This window comes from Heloderma suspectum, chromosome 2, assembly GCF_057233095.1.
Source record: "Heloderma suspectum isolate Gila_16-S chromosome 2, 16-S_ref, whole genome shotgun sequence".
Classification (NCBI taxonomy): domain Eukaryota; kingdom Metazoa; phylum Chordata; class Lepidosauria; order Squamata; family Helodermatidae; genus Heloderma; species Heloderma suspectum.
This window is the reverse complement of record NC_139459.1, coordinates 226,821,335-226,844,546: the sequence shown is the minus strand read 5'-3', so window position 1 is coordinate 226,844,546 and position 23,212 is coordinate 226,821,335. Positions and strand designations below refer to the sequence as shown.

Genomic DNA, 23,212 nt, shown 5'->3' with positions numbered 1-23,212 from the left:
TCAAGTTATGCCTTGGTGCGGAAATTAGTTGCATTCTTGGTGAAGCTGAGCTCCAGGCCTAAAAGTAGCTTTTGAGACTGTGGGAAGGAGTCTTCCTGAGGCTTGAAGCACACCCGCGCGCACACACAGACACACACACACAGAGAGAGAGAGAAGGGAAAGAGCGGGTGGAGGCTACAATTCCTAGAAAGGACCTCTAAAAGCAATATACCTTTCCTTGGGCTGAAACCCTTTCCTGCAGACAGAAACTAGTGTGCGGTGCAATTCCTGATCGTAAGTTAAGAGGAAGGAAAGCACAGAGCCTTGACTAGGGGAGACAAAACACCCACTGTTGGCACCTTTCTCTGGCAAACAAGGAGCTCAGTGATTTCAGTGATTTCCGCATGGAGCCTTTCCTCTGGGATGAAAGAGTCTGAGTGATTTCAGCAACAGTGAGGCACCTTACCCCTGGAAGGGAGAGGCACCTAGTGATTTCAGCAGCATGGACAGGTGTCAAGGCTGGAGTTCAACAACAGGAGCATATTGCAGATGGATGACTAGGTAACTTACCAGATATCACTTTTGCTATTCAGCACATTTATGTTTGCTGAATTTTTACCCCCACCTTTGCCTTTGGGGAATGCATTTTGAGAAGTCTATTAGAAACTGAATTGCTTGACCTAGCCTTGCATGTTGCTCTCAACCCCATTCCTGTGCCTTTCTCCCACCTTTGCTGAGGCTGGGGATGAAGGCGCCTGGCTTTTTGGCTGTGTCTCAAAATGGAGTCAATACTGCTCACTCAAAGGAGAGCTACTTCATAACACTTTCATTCAGTCTATTACTGATCCTAGACACCAGTTTAGAACTTCCACTTCCTCATGTGTATCTGTTATAAAGGAGAAGTAGAGCTGGATTTCATCAGCATATTGATGACACCTCACTCCAGATCCCTGGATGACCTGTTAGTGGCTTCATGTAGATATTAAAAAGCATGGGGACAAGATGGAAATCTGTGGACCCTGTAGGATAAATGCCATGGGGCTGAAAAGTACTCCCCCAGCACCATATTCTGGAATTGGCCCTTGTGACAAAATCATGGTGCTTGCCATGTGGAGTCTGCATTAATGTTAGTATGTGTTTGCTGTGTTAAATAGAACCCAGGTAAGCTAGGGTAACTGTCTGGTAGTGAGTGAAAGGGGGGAGGTGCATGTGTGTGTGTGTAAGAGACTGAGTTTATAAAAGGTGGGAGCAGACGGTTGATTAGATAGGGCCTTAGGGTTTGATGAAGATACATCTAGATAGTAGGGTTGTGGGAATAAGAGTTAGAAGGGGTAGAGTAGGCAGGGTAAGACCGAGAAATGAGTGATTAATTATAAGAGATACCATCTCTTGTATTAAATAAACTTTAAAATGTTTGTTTTTAAATTATAAAATCCCACATCATCTTTCTGCACTAACAATAGTGTTCATATTTCCTGGGTACTTCTCCTTGTTGGGTAAAGGGAACCAATTAGGCATATTGGGTGTCTCTTTTACCTGGTGAACTGAGGGGTTGAAACTTGTGGGACAGTAAGGCCAGCTGTCCCAAAGCGGAGGCAGACGGACCTGAAGGAGGGTTAGGTCACAGCCCTCTAGGTAGCAATGGAGCCAGTGAAACACAGTGCTACCAGTCCTTAGATTCAGAGAGCCTATCCAGAGGGATGCCTTGGTTGATAGTACTGAAAGAGGTCCAAGAGAATTAGCATGATCACACTTCCAATGGCCAGTGTCATCCAAGAGTGCCTGCGGTTGTCCTTGGGGTCCAGCAAAAGTTCTTTCTGTCACAGTCTGAGCCTAGCAGTGCAGGTTCAAAGGTCCAAGAGTTCCAAGGTGGTCAGTGCAAACAGGCATCTGGCAAAAGGCAAGGTCTCAACAGTCCAGGTCACAGTCAACAAGGTTCCAAGGCAACACAGCAGACAAGGAGCAGGCAGGCAGAGGCTCAGAATTCAGTCCAGAGGTACTCAAGCCAGGAAGCAGTCCAGGAAGCAAGCGGTAGGTGTTTTTTGGTCCTCCAGCTCTTGCTCCGAGGAGGAGTCTTCTAGCAGGGGCATGACACTTTCAGGAGTGGAATGGTCTGAGAACCAGTTTAGTTCATGCCTAGGTTTTGACTTATCTCCACACTTGGGGACCAGGAAGGATTACTTCTTCAAGTCAGACTGGCTAGTTGTCCTGGGCATCTTTTGCCTTTCCTTACAGCATGTGGTTTACCTAACTTGTACAAATCATCTGGAGCTCTGGCTTTGCTAAGTGCCTCTTGCAGCACTTCTGCTCTTTGCTTGGGGCGCATGTCCCTGAAAGCATAGGTTGATCAACGGGAATTTGCGGGGAAAATAATTCTAGCTCCAATTCTAGCTCTCTAGGGTAGAGAACTGGATGGACTTTTGCTTCCTTCCAACTTTATGACTTAATGTCTTTTTTTTTTTTTTTAAGACTCCATTTAAATCACACCTGGGTGAATTAATCTAATGTGAGTGCATTAAACAGCCATGTTGCCAAAAGCTTTATTGAATTCAGGACACATACAAACATATTCAAGAACAATAACTTTCACAAGTGTTCAGAATACCGTCTAGCACCCTCAAATCTGAAATACTCAATTTAGATGAAAAGTAATCTATAACAAGTACCACAATATAGAGAATGGGTTTGCTGTTCATTCTTTGTTTGTCATTGCCAATTCCTTCTCTCTCTTTCCTCCATCTAATGTGATGCAGATCTTAAGCAAGGACCATGAACACTTCCACATCCTGTATAGAGCCTAGAGTACTTTTTGTACTTATAAAACAGTAAACGGTACTGAAAATCAAGAAAACAAGCAGAGTTTCCATCTTTAAAGGATTATGACTGTTATCTACAGTTGGTTAAGACCAAGATGACTACTTCTGTTATTTTCAGAGACAGGGTTGAACATGAATGTTCTTTTTTGTTATCAGCTGTGCTACAATTCAGTTCGTTATGACCTTCTAAGTGGAACAACTAGGAGTGAAACTATTTGTGTGCAAGTGATATAATTCATCATAATCAGTTGCAACAGTGACGTAAAAATCAAGGACACACCCTGAAATGGAACAACAAAGTCCAAACACTGATAAAACATTTTAACACATTTGAAATGCCAGAGATGGTGGCCTTATTTGTTTCATTTTTGTCGTGAGTCCCTTTGGTCAAATATATAACATAAAACCAATTATGTTTGATATATATATATATATATATATATATATATACGTGTGTGTGTATGTACACAAGATAAAATCAATATAGCAGTGATCTTTAGTGGTTTATATCAGCCAAACAAGATCAATGTGAATAAACAGATATTAAAAATGGCAACACATGGAAGCCAGCATGGAAGATCAGACACTCTGACCTTAGATTTTCTGTATTTTTTAAAAAAGATCAAATTATAATGGCAGAAATGGAAACCATTAAATATGACTGCCTGTTTCTTCTTCTTTTAGAGTTTGAAGAAAGTTTAAAGGCCACTTGAAGAAAAGTGCGGGACAGGGACACTCAAATAATTTTTTTTCCATAATGTGTGAAATGTCTCATGGTCCTGTTTTACAGATGACACTTTCCCTACACTGGTGTAGGAATCTCCTCCCTTCCCAAAACATCTATATATAAAATCAAATTAAGGTAATTATAGGCATGTCTATTTGAATCACATCTTCATGAACTGGGAAGCCACCACAAATTGCAACCTTTTATCATTTTATTTATTTATTTCATTTCATTTCATTTCTATACTGCCCAATAGCCGAAGCTCTCTGGGTACATGATAAAACAGATACATGTCTGATCTTCACACAACAGTGAACATTCATTCTCACATGTACATAATCTGTACATGGAAAAGTCATATAAAGCAATCCTCATATTGTACAATTGCCAAATCAATTGTATGTTTTTTAAAAACTAGTTTATTTAATGTCATTGCAACAGGGATATTTTGGGGGTGGGGTGGGGCTAAGCAGAATATTCATATTGTGCTCAGTTCTAACTTCCTGAGTGATACCCTATTGTACCATGCCTCATGTACATATATTCTTACCACTTTGGTGTACTTTTTGCATTTTATAAAGTAGAATGTTGACTATAGAAACACATGCATTAAAGCTGGGATACTGAAAACTGCTTAGAAGTGACTTGTGCTAGCCCACTCGAATTCTGGACTTTTTTGTGCATGCTTGGAACAGCTGGCCCCCATGCCATATCACAAAGTGCTTTTGAACAACCCCCTACATTGCTTTCATAAGTAGGTTGCCATGCCACATGGCAGGTTTGCTTTCCCTTGGGCTCATGGAACTGGTTTTATGTTTTTTCGGAGTCTGGCCAGTGTCTTTTTACAGTTAACATAATTATCACACACAAATTCAGCAACTTCAGAGTGAAGGGGAAAAACTTATGATCCTGAAATAGATTTACTTCTGGGCTTTTTCTGCTGAAAGTAATAGGAGTTATGAGTAATGTGTAAGATTGTAATGTGTAAGCCACATCTTTACAGTTTCCAACACTGAAAGTAAAAAGCCATAAAAACAAATGTCAATGTTACTTTCTGATAACTAGTGTGAGAAAGTGCATGTGCACACACACACATTATGACAGGGTGCAAATACACTTAGCTGAATTCCTGACAAAAAGAAGAAGTGGAAAATCAATTAGGCAGATAAAGTTACTAGGCACCAGTATAGTACCCACCCTTATGCGCATGCCGATAAATACATTCAGATAACTTTTATCCATGTGCTAGTAAAAATATCTAACTAAACTTAACTGAGAATTAAAAAAAAAAAAAATGTTATGTGTGTAGCCTTGGACACACACTTTCTCTCTCTCTCTGTGTGTGTGTGTGTGTGTGTGTGTAAGCCTCAAGCATAGTAGACTAAGGCCATAATCCAGAGAACCTGGCTAGCATGCAGAAAAATAATGGACCATTGTATAAAAATATCTTGCGTAGAGAGTGTATAGGAGATATTTACTGATCCCTCCTCCTGCTAATTTGTACAAATTTTGGGATTACACCATTTATCAGAATAATCCAGTGATCTCCCAAGGGTGCTTCCTGATGAGGCTTTTATGGTGCCATTGCCCTGCCACAGAATTTATGAGGGGTTCGGATTGCATCATCTCCCATTTGTAACCTTCCTATGTTTTCCCACCACTTCTTCCATCTTTTTTTTTTTTTTTCTTACCACAGAAAATCCGTTAAGGAGGAAAAGATGGAATAGCTGCACAATGTCTTTTGATTGGTAGTGCTAGGAGCTGTTACTCTGGAAGCAACCCAAGAGACTATTCCAGGATCCAGGGTATGTCGTTTGCTCAGGAGTTTGAATTAAACCCATTCATGCATACAAACTCTGCACAAGCTTATCTGTTTGGTGGCTCTTCTTACTCTTTTTCTATTGCATCTTCTACCGTGCTGCTTTCCAAAGACTGAACAACCTCCTGCTCTTTCCTTGTGCAGTCATTCTCAACTTTTAATTAATTTATGGTGGAGTCCTATCAATTGTGCCTTTGTTGCTCAGAAGCCCCCCCAACTCAGAGGCTTCTGGGTTTCCTATTCCCTGCCAGGCTGAAGCAATGTGGGAGGAGTGGCAGAGGCCATCTTCACCTCCCTGTCTTCTGTCTTGAGTGATTTCTGCTAGAAGGGCTTTTTAACAGGTCTAGTGAGGGTGCTTTGGAGAGGGAGGGGAGGCTGAGGATAAATGTATCCTGGCCTCTCCGGTCTCCTCTCCTCCCCATCGATTGGAGCACCCTCTTTTCTCCTCCTCTGAGGTCACTTTTCTGAGGTTGCTGTGAGGGGGAGATGTCTGGGGCTGTACCTGTGATTCCCTCTTCCAAGGTCAGAGCACTGTCACAGACCCCAGAAGGGTTTTCTAAGGCATCCTATGGTCCCTGGGACACTCACCCAGAGACCATAAAATCGACCTCTCAAGGTGTAATCTTATGCATGTTTAGACAGGAAAAGCCTTACAATTCCCAGCATTCCCCAGTCAGCAGGATTTGCTGGAAGAATGCTGGGAGTTGTAGGACACTTTTCTCTCTAAAGATGCATAGGATTGTGCCCTAAGACAGGGGAGGAGGGCGAGGGCCGAGAAGGACTTCACTTAAGTGCGAAGACGGAAGGCTTATAAAGGAGGTGCTGGAAAGAGGATTGTGCTAGGTTGCCTGGAATGCGCTGCCATATAGCATTACAATGACAAATGCAGTTCCTGCGAGCTACATGCCTTGGAGCACGTGTAGAATACCCCTCGCATGGGGGTAGGAAGATAATAGAAACAAAGGAGCTAAATGCAAAGTGTCTCTTTGTTTACGCAGCTTGTCACCTCTAATAGCTGCTTTTAAAAAGAGAACGGACGGCACAGTGCCTCGGTGCATGTGCAAAGAAGAGTTTGGGTTTTTTGAAGCGCATTTTAACGAGAGCACTGAGCATGCCTATCTCTCCGTCGCCAGGTGGATTTTTTAAAAAGAAATCTTGCTCGATGGCAAGCCCGGAAAGTTTTTTCACAGTCCTTAGTCTATTCAGTACTCCATTCATACGCGCCCGTCCCCTCTCGCAGCACGCCACCTCGCGCGCTGCCGGGACGCTCCCTCGCAGCGCTTGGAAAGAACAGCAACGCCGCGCTCGGCGCCTCCCTACTGCCGCTCTAGCAGATTGTTTCTACTCCTCCGCGACGGGAAATGGGGGTGCGGGGGAGAGGACGGGCTGCGCGCGCGGCCTTCCGGGCCGGGCGCCCGCAAGAGTGAGGAAGTTGCGGGAGGGGCAGCGGCCCTGCTGGGCGGAGGGAGGGAGGGAGGGAGGGAGACAGACGGGGCGCCGCTGCCGCCAAGAAAGCAAGGGGTGGGGGGAAGCTGAGCTAAGCCCGTGCATCCCTTCGGCCTCTGTTCCCTCTTCTCTGGCCTTCCCGTTCTTTTCCCTGCCGCCCCTGCTCATTCTTCTTTTCTCTGTCTTTCCTCACCTTCTTACATCTGTCTAGCTACAAATTTGACCCGCCCTCTCAGTTATCCCTTCCCTCTGCAGTTATATTTCTGTCGTATCCCCAGCCTTTTTATAAATTCCTCACGGCACACCTTCCAGAGACTTTTTAGCTGCTGCTTCTTCCTAGCTACTGTCTTAAATTTCGCCTCATAATCCTCACCCTAATTTACTTCCTGCAGAAAGTCTGACTGCAGTCCTGTTTCACGTGTGTCGTAGCAGGCCTAAAGCAGGCCCTTTTAAAAGACCTATTATGGCCTTATGGCTAGCTGTTCTCTGGGAGATGCCACGTGTCCCTGGCGTGTAGCCACCGATGGATATCACAGAAGTGGGATCTGGGGGATCTGGCAATCTGCCTCCCTTTTTGCAAGAAGACATCTGTGTTGGTGGTTCTGAGCTCACCAAGCGCAAGGGTCCAACAGTTCCATCACCCCCCTTGTTGGAGAGTCCTCAGTTGCAGCCCATGGCACCTCTGAGTAGGGAAGTCAGAGAAAACAGTAGGATTCAGGTGGTATGTTCCATAGTGTTCTGTTTACACGCTTGATTGGTTTTATATTTTGCAACGTTTGTGAAAGGATGGTGAATCTAGATATACTTGGCCTCAGGAATATTTAGGACTGTGAGCTGTTGCAGAGCAACCAAAAGTTGTATTCTTGGCACCAAGGGCATATTGCTGGCAGACTGGTCAAGAGTGATGTAGATGCTACAGTAATAATCATTTCAGGCCTTTTCCCAACTATTTGTCTGTAGGTATGCTGTAGGAGCAAGACAGTGTACTGTAAGAGCTGAACTAAATGTTACCTGCAGATGTGTGTAGCAATACTCAGTCATGTTTTGTTTGTTTTTAAGAGCAAAGACATTTCAGAAGAGGGTGATTTGAAGTGGAGAAGAATGTGCTTAACCTTTTCCCTGCTTGTTGTTTCTCCCTTGTAAATCTCTCCCTCCTAAAGCATCTTTTCTCTCTCCCTCTTTTTTTAAACAAATAAATCTCTAATTTAATTTCCTGAAATAACTCCAAAACCTACCTTGATGAATGCCTACTTTCCATGTTATATTTGTAACATAGTGGGAATGCTTCTATGATCTGAACATGCTTAAAACTATGATGTGGAAAACACTGGAATATTTCTGAGAGAACAGTCCTTTGCCCCCTAGACAGTGTCTGGGGGACATAGGATTGTTTGGTTTCTAGGATCCGAGGTCAGGGCAGGGCTCCGACCTCGGAGCCCAGAAATCGTGCTATCCCCTCCCCATTGTAGCCAGAGTGCTTCTGGCGACGCCTCTGCGCTTGGAATCAGGGCACGGAGATAGGGAAAAGAGGGTGGTCCCAGGGGTGGGGAGTGGAGGAGACCGGGGAAGCTGACTTACGCAGCTTCCAATGCTTGCCCCAGCCTCCTTCTTTCCCACTTGAAAGTGTTGTAGCTAGATGGGGGAAATCAGGCGTCTGTTGAAAATGTAGGGTGGCCTGAGCATGGAGGTCAGGCTCGCCTCCGTGCTCCGGCCACCCTGCATTGGATACTCGGCAGCCTCCAACTTTGGAGGCCTCGGACTACCTCCATAGGATTGCACCGTAAGTGGTCTATTCTAAAAGTCCAGAAGCTGTTCATTATAAACATATTTCTGTCCCCACCCCCTTAACATTTGTTTTAATATGACTTAAGCAGAAATTGTTTTTACCTGATTGTTTTTAAAACATGGGAGGTTCCTTGAAAAGAAGTAAGTTCTGTAAGCTAACTTACAGAATTTTGCTAACTGTGCTGCTTCTCTGGAAAAGAGTCATAAACACAGGATTCACAAATGTTGGCTTTGGTAGCCAGCCAAAATGTGTGGTTGTCATGACCCTACCTTTTTTCTGGCATGGGAGATGTTGTCATATTTAGCTTCAGATCCCCTTGAAGCCACTCTGAAGTGCAGCATGAGGTCAGGAACAATCCCCTGCCCTCTTCACAATTCAAAGCTAAGGAAGTGGGTGAAGGCTTGTCTGCGTCATGTTGAATTATGAAGGCATTCAGAGTGTTTCTGTATTCAGAGTGTTTCTAAAGTGCAGAGCAATTGTAAGAATGATTCTCTGTCCTAAGCTCCAAGCTTGGGACAAGGTGAGAGCTCATCATAGCAGCCAGAAGGGCAAGATGTGCTCACCATGGTGAGCTTGGAAAGCAGATTTGTAGGCCCTTGCACATACATTACCTTTCCTGTAGTATAGATGCTTGTCCCTTAAGACGTGGGCATGCATGCATTTTCCTGTAGTGTACATAAGTGTTCTGTACCAACAGAAATATCAAAATTGAGCTTATAAGTTAGCTATAAATGAAATCAGCACTTATTTTTTCCCTAAATAATCCTAACTAATCACACAGATTTTGCTTTGAAGCTAGTTTTTTTAAGGGAAAATGTGATAACAGTTGAAGTGCAAATATATGTTATGTCTTGTTAATGCTGCCACTAATGTCATTGGTTAGAGGAGGATTTTTTATATCTAACTATAAATAATATAGGACTAATGTGATTTTGAATGTATGGAATCTGATTTTAACAAGATAAATTATAAAATTTGGAATTTGTTTATAATGCCTGATTATGAACCATAAAACTGATAGGTTTGGGAGAGCAATTTCAGGCTTTGGTTGATGTAATTTGAAGGCATTAACGTGAAGCAAAGCTGGTTAATCTTTACATTTACTTGCTTCAGGTCTTTCGTTCTCATATATCAAGGGGTGAAGCAGCCTCCAACATAGATTGCTCTTTTAGGCTGGAGAGGATGCAGGACTACCCTAAGTTCTTTGGGTCATGTTCTGTGGCTGGCAGAATGGGTCCACAACTCATACAGCTTTGTACAGGTGGATTTTCCCTTTGCTTTTAGAGATGCCTGGGGTGGAAAGGTCAGGCTCTGCACATCTCAGGTTACCAAGATAGCGGTTGGGATAGGATATAAGCCTCTGCAACGCAACTGTAATATGTAGGGTTGGGTTCACATAGGACTGCTATTAGTTGATCCAATAGCAGGATGTCCCCAGATCCATCTCTGGTAAAGCAATAAAACTGTGTTGAAGTGAGAAGGGTTTAGGAAGAGAGAGGGGACCAGACTTGGAAGGAGAAAGCAAAATAATCATGTTTACAGAGTTAATAATTACCATTCTTATTAATGTGTTAATGAGAGCCATTTGTAAAGAAAAGGATAGTGCCTTTTGTTTTCTGTTCAGAGGCGTGTGTGTGTGTGTGTGTGTGTGAGAGAGAGAGAGAGAGAGAGAGAGAGAGAAGTGGGTATAACAAAAGTATTATGTATTAGTTTTTGTGAAAAAGGGAATAGTGATAATGCGTATTGACTGATGCTGTGTTTTATATTCTTATTCATTATAGTCTGTAATTCTGCCAGTTTACAATGCTGAGTGCTGGCTAGATGAATGTTTGAAGTCTGTTCTGGACCAAGACTTCCAAGGTTCCACTGAGCTCTCTGTTTTTAATGATGCTAGTACGGTATGTACATTTATATTGGACTCCTTTTAGTTCTCATGTGCTATTATTATTTGAATACCAATTCCAGGAATGTACTGTCATCTTGTTTGTTTAAATGTTTAACTTTTAAATGTTAAAAAATAATTTTCTTTTCACTAGGACAATTCAGTAAACATAATAGAAAAATGGAAGGTTCTGTTGGAAAAAGTAGGCATTCAGGTACTTCTTGGAAGAAATTATTCATCTCAGCCATGTGGAGGTAGGTACCATAAAAGAATTTAGCTATAAAGCTAAATAAAAGAACTTAACTTTGTTCTCAGCATAATAGCTTCCTATGTAGCCAGGTAGTATTATAGAGACATTGGCCACATTTGAATGGCATGATAAGCCAGGATCCGGTTCTGTTTAGTGATCACTGTAGTGGGGAGAAGCAAAGTGGGACCAAATTGTATGCTCTACCACTCAGCTTGTTTGCACTAAGCCAGAATTCTGGACAAATTTCACGTATTGTGCTTGTGATCATGGTCATTCTGTTTGTCAGTTCGCAGGCCCTTCCTTAATAACTGTCAAATGTGAATCTCCTTTTGAGGTTGTTGAGGTTTGTTTTTATGTGCTAAGATGGAATCTGGCCAAATAATAAATAAATTATGGATGTAATCCCAACAACTCTTAAGTAGGGAGTAAGGCCCATTGAACACAGTTGGACACATTTCCAAGTAAGGTTGCATAGGATTGCACTATGTGCCTATTGCTGGATATTAATACCTGCTTTTCTTCAGTTGCTTAGTCAGTTTTTCAATAGGTGTTTCAGAGACAAAGAATATATGGTATAAGTTGAAATGACCAGAAAATTAATGTTGTATGGATTGAGAAAGCTACCACCTTTGCTGCAGACTGGGAAGAAGCCAGGCCTGTTGTATGCTGGACTGAAAAGCACAAATAAGGTTAAATTTGTGATCCAAGCCAAAATAAATAGCTCTGGAATGGTTGTAATAGGCTGAAAAGTAACGGATTCTAGTTGAATTGCCAAGCGTGACCGCTCTAGAATGAAGATCAGCTCAGTGGTTTGTGAACTGTAAATGCTTGTATTGAGTTTTAAAGCTTGCTGTCTTTTTCGGTGAGATTGTGAAAAAGGACCGTTTTATGAGGAATAGGGAATCTAAGGACAAAGATAATAAAATGTATTTACGAAATGCCACATTAGTTTTCCAAAATAAATTTCCCATGCACTCTTATTTAGAAAGTTTGAATTTGTTTTTTCTTCCTTCATTTCAACAAGCTTATAGTTAATAGTTATCTCATGAAGTCTGGGGTTGCTTGTTCCCATTAAGCTGGGGTTGCTTTTTCCCATTAAGCTCTGTAGTTGATTCTTAATCATGCTTATTTGGAAGATGCAGGTCAATGAAAAGCCAGCAAACGTTTATATATTTTGGTAGTAAAAGAAAATATATTTTACCCGTTTTATATAAGGGTGAATTACATGTTATATGCAAATATGTGTAACAAACCCCCAGTGGGCCTTTCGTCTAAGGAGTAGCAGCCCAGAAAAGATGAGGAGAGGCGACAGTTAACCTTTTTAGTACCCACTGGGCTAGTTTGCACATCACACTAAGCCACCCTAAGAATAAACCAGGATGGGTTGGTGATTTGTCCCTTACTCCCAAAAGGTAAGCCCAACATGTTGGGCAGTTTGCTGTGGCTTGTTTCTCTCTCAGTCCTCCCAACCACTGCCGGTATGTATCTCAGGGGCCATCGCAGCAGAAATCCCCATTTCCTTGTTCCCTATGTCAGCACCCTTTCTGCAATTGTTCGCTGGCGGTGCCAGTACCAAGGGAACCCCCCCCCCCCGCTTGCATCAGATCATCAAAGGGATTTATGTTTGTATGAATGTAGGAATGCATTCAACCTTATGAATGTAGGAATGCGTTCGCATTTTTTTTTAATGGTGGATGGGACCACCTGTCAGCTATTGAGCCCAGCGAAACTATTTCCCCCTCTTGTCAATGTCCTTTTCAGTTTCATCCTCTACTTTGGTGGTTCCCAAGTGAAACTCCACCCCTCCTCCTGCATCAGATCGCAAAAAGGAGATAATTTTCTGAGCCCTTATGAACGTGGGAATGTGTTCATAATTTTAATTTTTTTCCCCCCAGCCTGTTTGCTATTGAGCCAAGCATACCAATATCCCCCTCTTTTCTATTTCATCCATTTTGGTGCTCCCCTTGCTATCAAACACCTTTTTTTCAAGGCTGCTTCACCTTCTACTGAAGTAAGAACACCCGCCCCTAAAGCTCCTTCTCTCCTGCAGCTGCTAGCCAATTTCAGCTCTCCCTCTCCTTCATGCTTGTTGTTTTACTCCACTGGTCTCTGTTGCTAGCTGTCACATATGCATACGCGTTACAGAGCAGTGAGCAGGATCACTAAAGATGGGCAAATGTCATGGCAAAGCAGTTAAATGGAGGGGAAAATTGTGCAAATTTCAAGGCCGCACAGTAAAACTAAGAGGGAAATTATGCAAATCTTATGGCAAAGCAGTAAAACTAAGGGGAAAGTTGCACAAATGTCATGGTAGAGCAGTAAAACAGAGGACAGAGAACAGTAACCCAATGGAGGGGAAATTTGTGCAAATTTCAAGGCAGAGAAGTAAAACTGAGGCAAAACTACTCAAATTTTCTAGCAGTGGATATTCACTCCTGAAAAAAAATTGCCAATGTGTTTGGGACACTCTCCAGTGTCCTTTCTTCTTGATTTTTAGGAGCACAGGACAGAGGCCACTGAGAAGGAATGAGGGATGGTGGTGGCACTAGTGAGATCGCGAGGAGCAGCAGGGGTTTTTGCTGCTCTTGCTGGCCGGCTCTCTAGCCGTTCTCGACAACCCATGATAAAATCGCCCTGCTCGGTTCAGAGGTCACAAAAAGCCACCCTAAAGAACCCTACTACAAGCCATGTGTTCTCAGGGTGGCTTGTTTGCTTAAAACAACCCACAGTGGAAAAACTACTCTGGCTTCAGATGTCACGCAAACCATCCTGAAACTACCCATGTACCCACCATGGCTTAATGTGACATGCGAACCAGGTCACCGCTTTTCCTCTGCTTCTCCCCCAGCTGCACTTTTCTTGTTGGGGTTCTAAGCTCATGTTTTGACCTCACACACATTCTCTTTTCCCTCTGCTGCTGCTTCACTCTAACTTCCCGTTTCCAAAGCTGCTTTGTCTTATGAGAGACTTTGGGATTTTTGTTGTAATGCCGCCCTAAGATAATAAAAGAATCTTGAGATAAGAGATTTGTTCACACTAGCAATAGTATTATGTTGTTGCTAACATTTTGTAACAATTTAAAATAGAATTGATAGTTTAATTTCCCATTTTTTTAACTGTAAGAATTCACAACAGTTTGAAAAAAAAAAGGTTTAATCTGTATAGTAAACAATCCCCAATTCTGTCCCATTCTAGTGGGACCCTGGAAACAGAATCCAGGATGCAGGTTGACTTAGTCCTTTGCTAGGGAGGTGACCAAAGGCCCTTTTTAGTTGTGGTGCCAACCTTATGGAGTCCCCTCACTAAGGAAGCCTGTCAACCCCCCACCAACACTTTGCCAAGACCTGGCTTTTTAAGGTGGTCTTTGGGCCTGATTGATCTGATTCACTCCTTTGTGGGATGATTTTTGTGATGTTGCCTTTTAAATTGTGTTTCAGTTTGTGCTGTACTTGTAATGTGTAATATTGGATTTTAATTCTGTTGCTATGGATTATGTTTTCTATTTTTATTGTTTTATGTGTTGTGTTCCGTTTGACTTCATGTTTAAGAAAAGTTGGATCAATTAAAATAAAATAAAAATGGGAACAATGTTGTAGTGGGGGCAAAACCTGCTTGCCAGCTCTGACTCTGGGAACCTGGACACTAGTGACAGGGACCCCATGGGGAAATCCATGTTCTTATTGCCCCTCCTGAAGGAAGGTAGGGTTGCAGGGTAGTGTAATACGTTTCTCACATTCCTCTCCTTCCCCCAAAACCAGGCTTGGGTTTTGAGAGGAGGAAAGGAAGCAATGTAGAGGAATTGCATCACCACCCTGAACAGATTCTCGGTTGGGCAGGAGCTTTTCTTGTCCCCTATTCTGTATTTAATTTGGGAGGCCGATGGTAGGGACAGCCTTGGCAAAGCGGACTGAGGCCAATCCTCTGTTCTGCCTGAGGTTGTAGGAAGGTGGGGAGTGGTTCAGGAAAAGGTTTGACAAGGGGAGAAACTTTCCATACTTCTCCAAGCTTTTCGATGTGTCTGTAGCTAGGTATAAATAAATTCAGCTTCTTTGAACTATTTAATCATACAGTGTTGGCAACATTTTAGAATTTATGAGAGATATCTCTATTCCAAAGGGGTTTGCTTCTTCCTATCAAAATAGGAATATGTGCGGCTATGACTGCTACTTTTGGTCTTGCAGTGCAATGCCAAACATGTTCACATGAAAGTAGATACATGATCACCTAAATGCAGTTTGCACTTTTCCCTTCTTTCCTTGTGGAAGAGTTGTGACATCTGAAGTGGTCTTCAGGTTGATTGTAATTGTGCCTTTGTATTTGCAAACCATTCCCTAAGTTTACTATAGGCTGTCGTGCAATGGTTGCCTCACGAGAATGGAATGCCATTCCTTAGAAACTCATTAAAGCCTGAGCCTCTTTTGAAACTGGCGTAACTCTCTCTGTCTGTCTGTCTCTCTCTCTCTCTCACACACGCGCACACACACACACACACACACATTAGACCTTATTTACAATTACAGAAAATACAATTTAAAGTAATTATTTAGCTTTTGGTTTCCAGGCGAATATACTTAGGATTCACAAAGGTTTAGGATTTTGGTTTTTGTTAGTTTTTACTTTTTTAAAAAAATAATTTTTATTAATATGTGATAAAATGCATATCACAGAAGTATGTATCATACAGAAGGGTAAACATCTACTGCTTCTCCATATTTACATTACCCGGAATTTTCCCAATTGTTGCTAAGCTGGGTGAGGAAAGATGTATTCTCTTAAATTATATATCTTTGAAAGCAGGTTGCTATGCAAAAATCATTTTCCAGTGAAGAACAGCTCATTTGTATTTACATTTGGGGAGCCAGTTTGAAATCTTTGTGACCCCTTTGTCCTTAGTGATTTACTTTGCTGTGGTTAGGAGTAGTTAAAACTTGCAAGGATGACTTCCTTTGGAACAAGCAGCCCCAATAACGAAACAATGTGACAGTCTTCACGTCTTGGACTGTTTACACTGGATTAAGATTAATTTCTGATTCTTTACTGTCATGAAAAAGGAAAAAGAAAAACAAAGAGAAAACTCCCAACAAAAGAGAGGGTCAGTGGCTTTAAAGAAACTACCACAAGACTACTTCTTTCCAAGAGTGAGGAATGTTAATATCTCACGGGGTCTTAGGTTTTTACTCCTGTGACCATGGTAACAGGTTCTTTTCACTAAGTAAGCAGGCCTTACAAAATGCAAAGCCTTGGCACAAACATTTGACTCTCATCAGTATAGCAATATCACAGTGAATTCTTTGCTTATGCCAAGCACAAGATTCATTGCGTGAGACCATTTTTTAAAATACCCAGTTTCCATACAGAATACAAATCTCTGGAATCACATAATCATGTTGATATCAAAAAGGTATTGTTGCTATGAGCAGTTGACTACCAAATTTTTAGGTTCCTTGTTTTTAATTTAAGCATCTTATTATAACTATCTGCACTTGAACAAACAAGGCTGTTTCTCCTCTGGCCTACTTTTCTCACCACCACCACCACTCTGCCCAGCTGTGTATTTAAAGCTGGCCTTTAAATATTTGTAAGAATATTTTAAGAGCATATACTTAGTCCTTAAACCTAGATTATCATGTGAGTAGTATTACCTTCTCTGACATTCATACATTATGAAATCAAAATGGCTCAACAGGGTACGCCTTATGACTGATTTAATGATCTGTAAAAGCAATAAAATATGTCACAAGGTAGTTATTGAGTGCTGGGTAGGTGATTTTAAATGAGAGTGAATTTAAATTTCTGTCTACCTCTTGCCTCCCTTTCATCACAGTGCTGTCTCCATAAGCTGCCTTGTAGGAATGATCCATGACTGATTTTATGACCTGTGGAATGCCCTTAATCACAGAATCCTTTTGCCTGGCTTACTATATACAGGCAAATGTATGGTGTGGTGATGTATAATCAAGCTTCTCCCTTTCCAACTGATCCTGTTGGAGCAGTTACTACTTTGTGGCAGGATTAGTTGTTCAACTCCAGTCTTTTCGTTTTCTTCCTTCGGAGATAATTGTTCCAAACCATGGGTTCTTTTAGTAAGCATGTCCAGGCCTGCTTAATCAACTGAGGATGTGGTAACAGTTTATTGAATTTGCCAAACTTTTAAATTTAGTTGTGGCAGCCACTGAACTGTTCAAACGTCTTTGTTTTAGGAGTTATCATTACCTTGTGAAGTTCACAGATATCATATATTATGTAGCGCCATCCATGCAGAAGAGGAATCATAGAATCATAGAATAGTAGGGTTGGAAGGGGCCTACAAGGCCATCGAGTCCAACCCCCTGCTCAATGCAGGAAGGTGGCAGCAAGTTTGGGGGAACCTCAAGGTTTGCAGATGTACAAAAAATAGTTTGGGAAAAATACTTGGAACATTCCTCCGCCTCAAATAGCCCAATGAGGACTGAACATGCTCAGTGGCCATAGAATGTAAACTTATTGTTTTGGGGGTGGGGTAGACATAAAACGGGGTGGGAGTGGAAATGGAGTGGAGGATACCGAACAGAAGCACTCCACACTACATCATTCCGCTGTAGGTTCCACCTGAATATTCATAATATTCATATACATAGAGTACATTCCGGTACTTCTATCTCTGCTTTCTTTTCTCTTCTTTAAGTCTCTTCATTCTGTGTAATTTTCTTTTCCCATCATCCCTTCAGTCACACCATTTCCTCTTTCCCCTATCCTTGGGAGAGACACTAAACTAACTTTTGTCTGTCTTTTCCTTCCTTCCTTTTTATATGAACTCTCTTGGATTATAAAGCTGAGGAATGGTTTCATTATTTTACCAGATTTAAGTGATTTGGCTGCTTGACTATACACTGGATCAATTCTGGAAAAATAGTTCACACTGAAGTTGCATGTAACATGAATAATTCCTATTTTTCTTCTTGCCATAGAAAATGGCGACAATTACTTATTTTTCATTTCTTTCTATGTTCTATCTTGCCCTTTCTCCAAGGAGCTCAGGATGCTGTAGCAGTCTCCCTTCCTATCCTTGTTAGGAATAGGAATGTCAGAGAAATCCACAATGGATTTTGGAGTTCTGTGAGTTCAGATTTCTATGAATTGGACCCATGGATTCCACAATGGACTGGCTTTTCCAGAGTCGTATGGATTCCACAGATTTGCGGACTGTGTGTCTAACTTTCTAGAATTTTACACCAATTTAGGGAGCAATCCTACTGGGATTGGTGGCCGCCTCTGAACTTGGAGGTGACCGCCTATCCAGTGCAGGGCAGGAGAAGTGCGGAGGGGATTGTCCCCTCCATGCTTCAGCCACCCTGCATTTGTGATTAGACAGCCGATTTCAGCTGTCTAGCCGTGGGAAGGCAGAGCGGGGGAATCGGCTGCTGGACAGCCTGTTGGATGTGTCGTACTGGCACTTCCGCCTTCCCTGTCCTGGAACTCCCCCAGGAATGCCCTGTTTTTGCTGCTCCACGCTCCTCTTCTGAGCACAGAGCGCAGGGCCGTTCCGTGCTGCCTGCGAGGCAGTGCAGAAAGGGGAGGAAGGTCAGTTCTTAGGGAACTGACCTTAGAGCCCGGGCTCCAGGGTTGGTTCCCGGAAACTGATGGATCCTATGGCTGTCTAGCCGCTGACTAGCAGCCATAGGATTGCACCCTTAGTCATAGAAAAATAAAATAAAAAAACACCTGCTGAAAATGAGCATTTCCCCCATAGGTTAAAGCATGAAAATGCGCATTTGGGGGGGATGGGACTTGTGTGTTTTGTTTCTTTTTTTGCAAGTGTGAATTTGTGCATATTTGGGAAATTGGAAAAAATTTGATTCCATCAGCGAGGGGATGATGGAACGAAAGGCACCTGACAATCCACAAAACCCAGATGGAACAGATTTTACAAAATCCATACATCCCTAATTAGGATACAACCATCCTCAGAAAAACAACCCTGCAAGCTAAGTTAGAATGATATAGAAAAGCCTGTAGAAGTGAACAAAATATTATCTCTGACTTTGGGGTCTGAGTCGCTCCACAGCCTATTAAGATATAATAAACCGCTCACCAAACCATGGTTTGTTCGTACACAAACAAGTATATGAACTTGAGTGCACCCTGCTCCTCTTCCCTTTTTCTTTTGTGCATGCCCTGCAGAGAAGACCTACACCAGGGGTTGGAGGACTTTAGGCTTTTGTGATCTGCTTTGTTCTTCACTAGAATTCTAAGATTCAGCGGCAAAATAGCCCAGGAAAACAGACATACAATTTAGGAACAAGGTGTCTCTGAGCATCTGATCAGCCCAAGAATTAGTTTTCAGTACCAGAACTGCTCATACAAATGCTTCCACATACAAAACTGCTTTCTCACAAGCCTTCTTGATACTAGCCTAGCTTGGGAATCTTTTGTTTTCATTACTGTGAAACGATTGGAAGTCAGAAATCCTTGTTGATCAACTCCAAATCATCTGGAGATATGCTAGTAGATCCTGGTCTATCTTCTGTCCTGATCTGTCTTAAACTATGATGTCCCATGGCATCTGAACTGGGAAACTGGTTTAAGGGTGATAAACCAGCTGAGCGCATGAAGGGAGGGAGGAGGATATGCTCATGGCTGTCGCTTGTTAATATGCACACAAACCATGCTTTGTTGGAGCAGCCTTTACATCTCAACCAGGCCTGTGACATGGGGGCGCAGATCAGACCTCCATGAGAGCTTACTGAAGGAGGGCAATGAAGCTAAATTTGGTGTGTATTTGGAATTACGTTTTCTAATGTAATGTTACCTAGTATTAAGTAGAAAAAATATAAATTTCAATTATATTCAAGTCAAATATTGTCCTTTTACTTTATCAACAGTGGGCTTTGCTAAAAATCAGGCAATAGATCAGAGCTCTGGGACCTACCTCTGCTTTCTGGATTCAGTAAGTGAACTTGTTATTTTTGGCAAAACATTTTATTTAGGGTTGGTAATACAATGTTCAAATGTTCATTTCCTCCCTTTTTGAACACTGTATAATGGTGGCTAATGGGTTTTCACATTTTGGTATGTAAATGTTTCATGTGGTCATGGTAATCAGTGCAGTTTTGTAATAAGCCTAAGAACAGAAGAGCCTTGCTGGGTCAGTCCAGCGGTCCATCTAGTCCAGCATTCTGTTCGCACAGTGGTCAGCCAGCTGCCTGTGGGAAACCCATGTGAAGGGTATGAGTATGATAGTACCCTCCCACTCATATTCCCCAGCAACTGCCTCTGATACTGGAGGTAGCATTGAGATTAGTAGCCGTTGATAGCATTGCCCTCCATGAATGAATCAAAATCTGACCTGGGAGGCAAACTGTTTGTAGACTCCTAAAGGATGTGTTAGTAGAAGCCAAAGGAAAAAAAGATGACATTGCCATCTGTTCTTTAAAAATGCATACATAAAAACAAGTGGAAGACCACAAAGTGTGTGTGGTGGTGGTGGTGGTGTCTTTTTGCCCCTTTAAGCTATGCTTCAGGGATGTCGGTAGGCACAGTAGAAACAGTAGACAACACTGGAATACCTGAAAGGCTGCGTAAGACCCAATCAATCCTGTATATTTTGCCCTGCAGGGCAAATAACTACTTCTCCCTGCCCCCTCCCCCCACTGCAGTCCTCATCATGTTGCCCTTCCGTGTCTTTTACTTAAAAAGAACAACACAGAGGATCCTGTTTGTGGGGCTTCTGTGTCTACTTAGTTTGACCATTAATGGTTTATAGATTAACTGCCTAAATACAAGGTGGTTTATCAAGCTTCCCGGTTGCTTTCCTACCAGATTAATAAAAAGAAGGTGCTTTTGAAATAACACATTGTTTTTAAGTAGGAAGTATGATTACATATTGTGCTCATTAATTTGTTTCTGCTACATGGACTTCTGTGATGCTTTTGTTTTGTTATTACCAGTGGGAAGGATATAAAACATCAGCAAGCTAATCAAGTAAAGATGCAATTGCATTTATGTGATGAGGGACTTGATTGGTTTCTACCTCTTTATTTTGGAACTCTGGCAATATCTGTGATAGAGCAAGTGGAATGTTCCATTATGATTCTCCTACTCTTCCTATCTCTGCTAAACAGAGATTGATAATCTTGACATGTTGTATGAAAAGGTTGAATGAGGATTTGGGACATGATTTAGTAATTTGAATGGCCCACCTAGACACTTCTATCATGGGGATTGTAAAAATGCATAACTAGGTCAGGATTGTTTCGGTTGAAATAGAGATAATTCAGTGAGGGAAACTCTGGATAAATCTTGTTTCTTAATGCTGATATAATAATGAACTGGGCACTTGCGTGCATTTCTTAATTAAAGCAATGAATTACATAGCGTGTCCTGATTTGCCAGTCTGATCCAGATATAGAAGCCCTGCATGCATGCATATAGCTTTTTGGCATGCAACATGTAGCTTCCCTGCATGCAGCAGCTTCCATATTCATTTTAATAGTGTGTTAATTTACACACGAGATCTGCTTTCATTGAAATGAATGGGGAAGCTACATATGCATTTGAATGCCCACATATGTTTGGACTAAGGAAGATTGTTTATCAATGTACAACTGTTTGAATTTTTACACAGATGTTTTCATTATTATATTGAAACTGCCTTGACCTATACAGCAGTTAAATTTTCCTTCCTTATTTTTCTCTTTCCTGGAAATGCTCCAGCATCTGACACTAAAACAAAAATATGGAGGTGGAATAGCTTTTCTGTCAGAGTGTTCAGACAGGTATATATTTCTAACACAGGCACAATCTCTATTGGCACAAACATAAATGCTTTACTGTTTGGAGCCTTTGAAATTATTCCAAATAAAATGTTTATGATCTACTACAGCACAATTTCAGTCTGGAAAAATATTTATTAGGTAGGGTCTGTGTTAAACTCTTCCCCTCCTTTTTCATTCTCCTTGCATGTTTGCTTAGCGCAAGAATTTTAAATTACCAGAATGTTTAAGAGTTATTTTGCAAAGTAAGTTGAGAACCTGGTGTTGATAAACAAATGCGTTTTCTGTGCATTTTTCCTGTGTTTAACTGTACAGAGGGCAGAGAGAAATTCCAGAAATTGATATGCATCAAGGAATTACTTAGTATTCTCGTTGGAAGCAGTTTCTCAATGCTGTGTAGTAATTGCTGGAAAACAGATGTTACCAGCTGTGTGACATAACATTGTCTGTGACTGCTCCAATGTACCTCTCTTGCTTCTTGGTTTCAGTTCACCAATTTAGTATTGAATTATTCAGAATATAATGTTGGTGTCAGTCATGTGGAATGTGCCTGAGTATTGCCAAGAAACTGACCTTAAAGAAACGTAGCTGTATGTCCACATTCAAGTTTGTTATATGCTGAAAAAATTGGTTCAGTATTTCTTCTACACATTAGACATACAAGAAGAAACTGTATTGCTTTCTTTTGTAGTTTTGGCATGCGTGTCATTTATTTGAGGTTGTGGTGGAAATTCTTTACTCAGATCTTTACTTAGCTTGGATACCATGCTGCTATAGTGCTCTTGCTTGTTGACAGGAATTGCTAGCAGCCCTGGTGAAGAAGTAATAAGCCCTGGTGAAGAAGTAATAAGTAATAATGATGGAGCCAGAAGTAATAAGTAATACTTCTGGCTCCATCAAAGGGGCAACATGGTAGCATAGATACATACACTGCTTTAGCACGTCTCCTCCTCACCCTATTTCATGTGGAATTGATTGCATTTGCTCACACACACCTTAAATGACTGGAAGCCTTCAGCAGGTTATTGTAGGGGCTCCATTTCATTATAGATAGATAGATAGATAGTAGGTTCAGAGACTTTAGTGTTCTGATTTTTTTAAAAGTTGACCATAGCTTGGCAGCTAGCTAATAGTTGAAACTGACTCCTTGAGAATAGAAAACTGTTCATTGGTATTCCTTTATTTGAACTGGCAGTTCCTAATCTGTACCACTACCTGTGAAATTTACCATGTCATTCTTTAACTCTTAATTGTAATACATTTTCAGATAGTACTTTCTTGAATGTGAAGAACCAAAAATGCCTTGGAAAGAGATAATTGGTACTTAAAATATTTTTCCCCTAGTGGAATACTTTGGAATGTCCTGCTTTAAAGCTAGTTTTCAGTTACTCACATAACTATACATTAGTTTTTGTGCTTGGTCAGCCATATGTGTCAACTGCCTTTAAAAATGCCACTTCTTATTTTAATGAGCTTTGTTCCCCAAGAATTATTCAGCTGTTGGAAAAAATAGATGGCGGTTTAGGATTTAAAAGGAAAAGGCAGACATAAAAAATGCATATCCACTTAAGTTGCTAGGCTTTCTGGTTTACCGGTCTTCTTTTCTCCTCCATGTTATATCTGCAATTCATTATGGGCTGATTCTGACAATGAGGGGCCATGTAGTAGTAGCTTTAAAGACCCTGTAATTGCATGTGGAATTGAGTGTGGCCCCTGCCAACTAGGTTAAGCTTGTGTTACAATCACTGCACATCTT

The 23,212-nt window shown here is 41.6% G+C and overlaps 1 protein-coding gene across 5 annotated transcripts in view; it reads left to right on the top strand.

Moving 5' to 3' along the window:
• Positions 1 to 6,704: 6,704 nt before the first annotated feature.
• Positions 6,705 to 23,212, top strand: part of QTGAL (queuosine-tRNA galactosyltransferase) — a 288,495-nt gene continuing 271,987 nt past the window's right edge. For 2 of the 5 annotated variants that reach the window (XM_084838339.1, XM_084838337.1), the window contains exons 1-5: positions 6,705 to 6,764; positions 7,180 to 7,508; positions 10,355 to 10,471; positions 10,610 to 10,709; positions 19,567 to 19,631. In XM_084838339.1, coding sequence (XP_084694465.1) covers positions 7,311 to 7,508; positions 10,355 to 10,471; positions 10,610 to 10,709; positions 19,567 to 19,631 — 480 coding nt within the window. In that variant the 5' untranslated portion in view covers positions 6,705 to 6,764; positions 7,180 to 7,310. Of the gene's footprint in view, positions 7,509 to 10,354; positions 10,472 to 10,609; positions 10,710 to 19,566; positions 19,632 to 23,212 lie in introns of all 5 variants that reach the window. The other 3 variants (XR_014788322.1, XM_084838338.1, XM_084838336.1) reach the window with 2 other exon arrangements.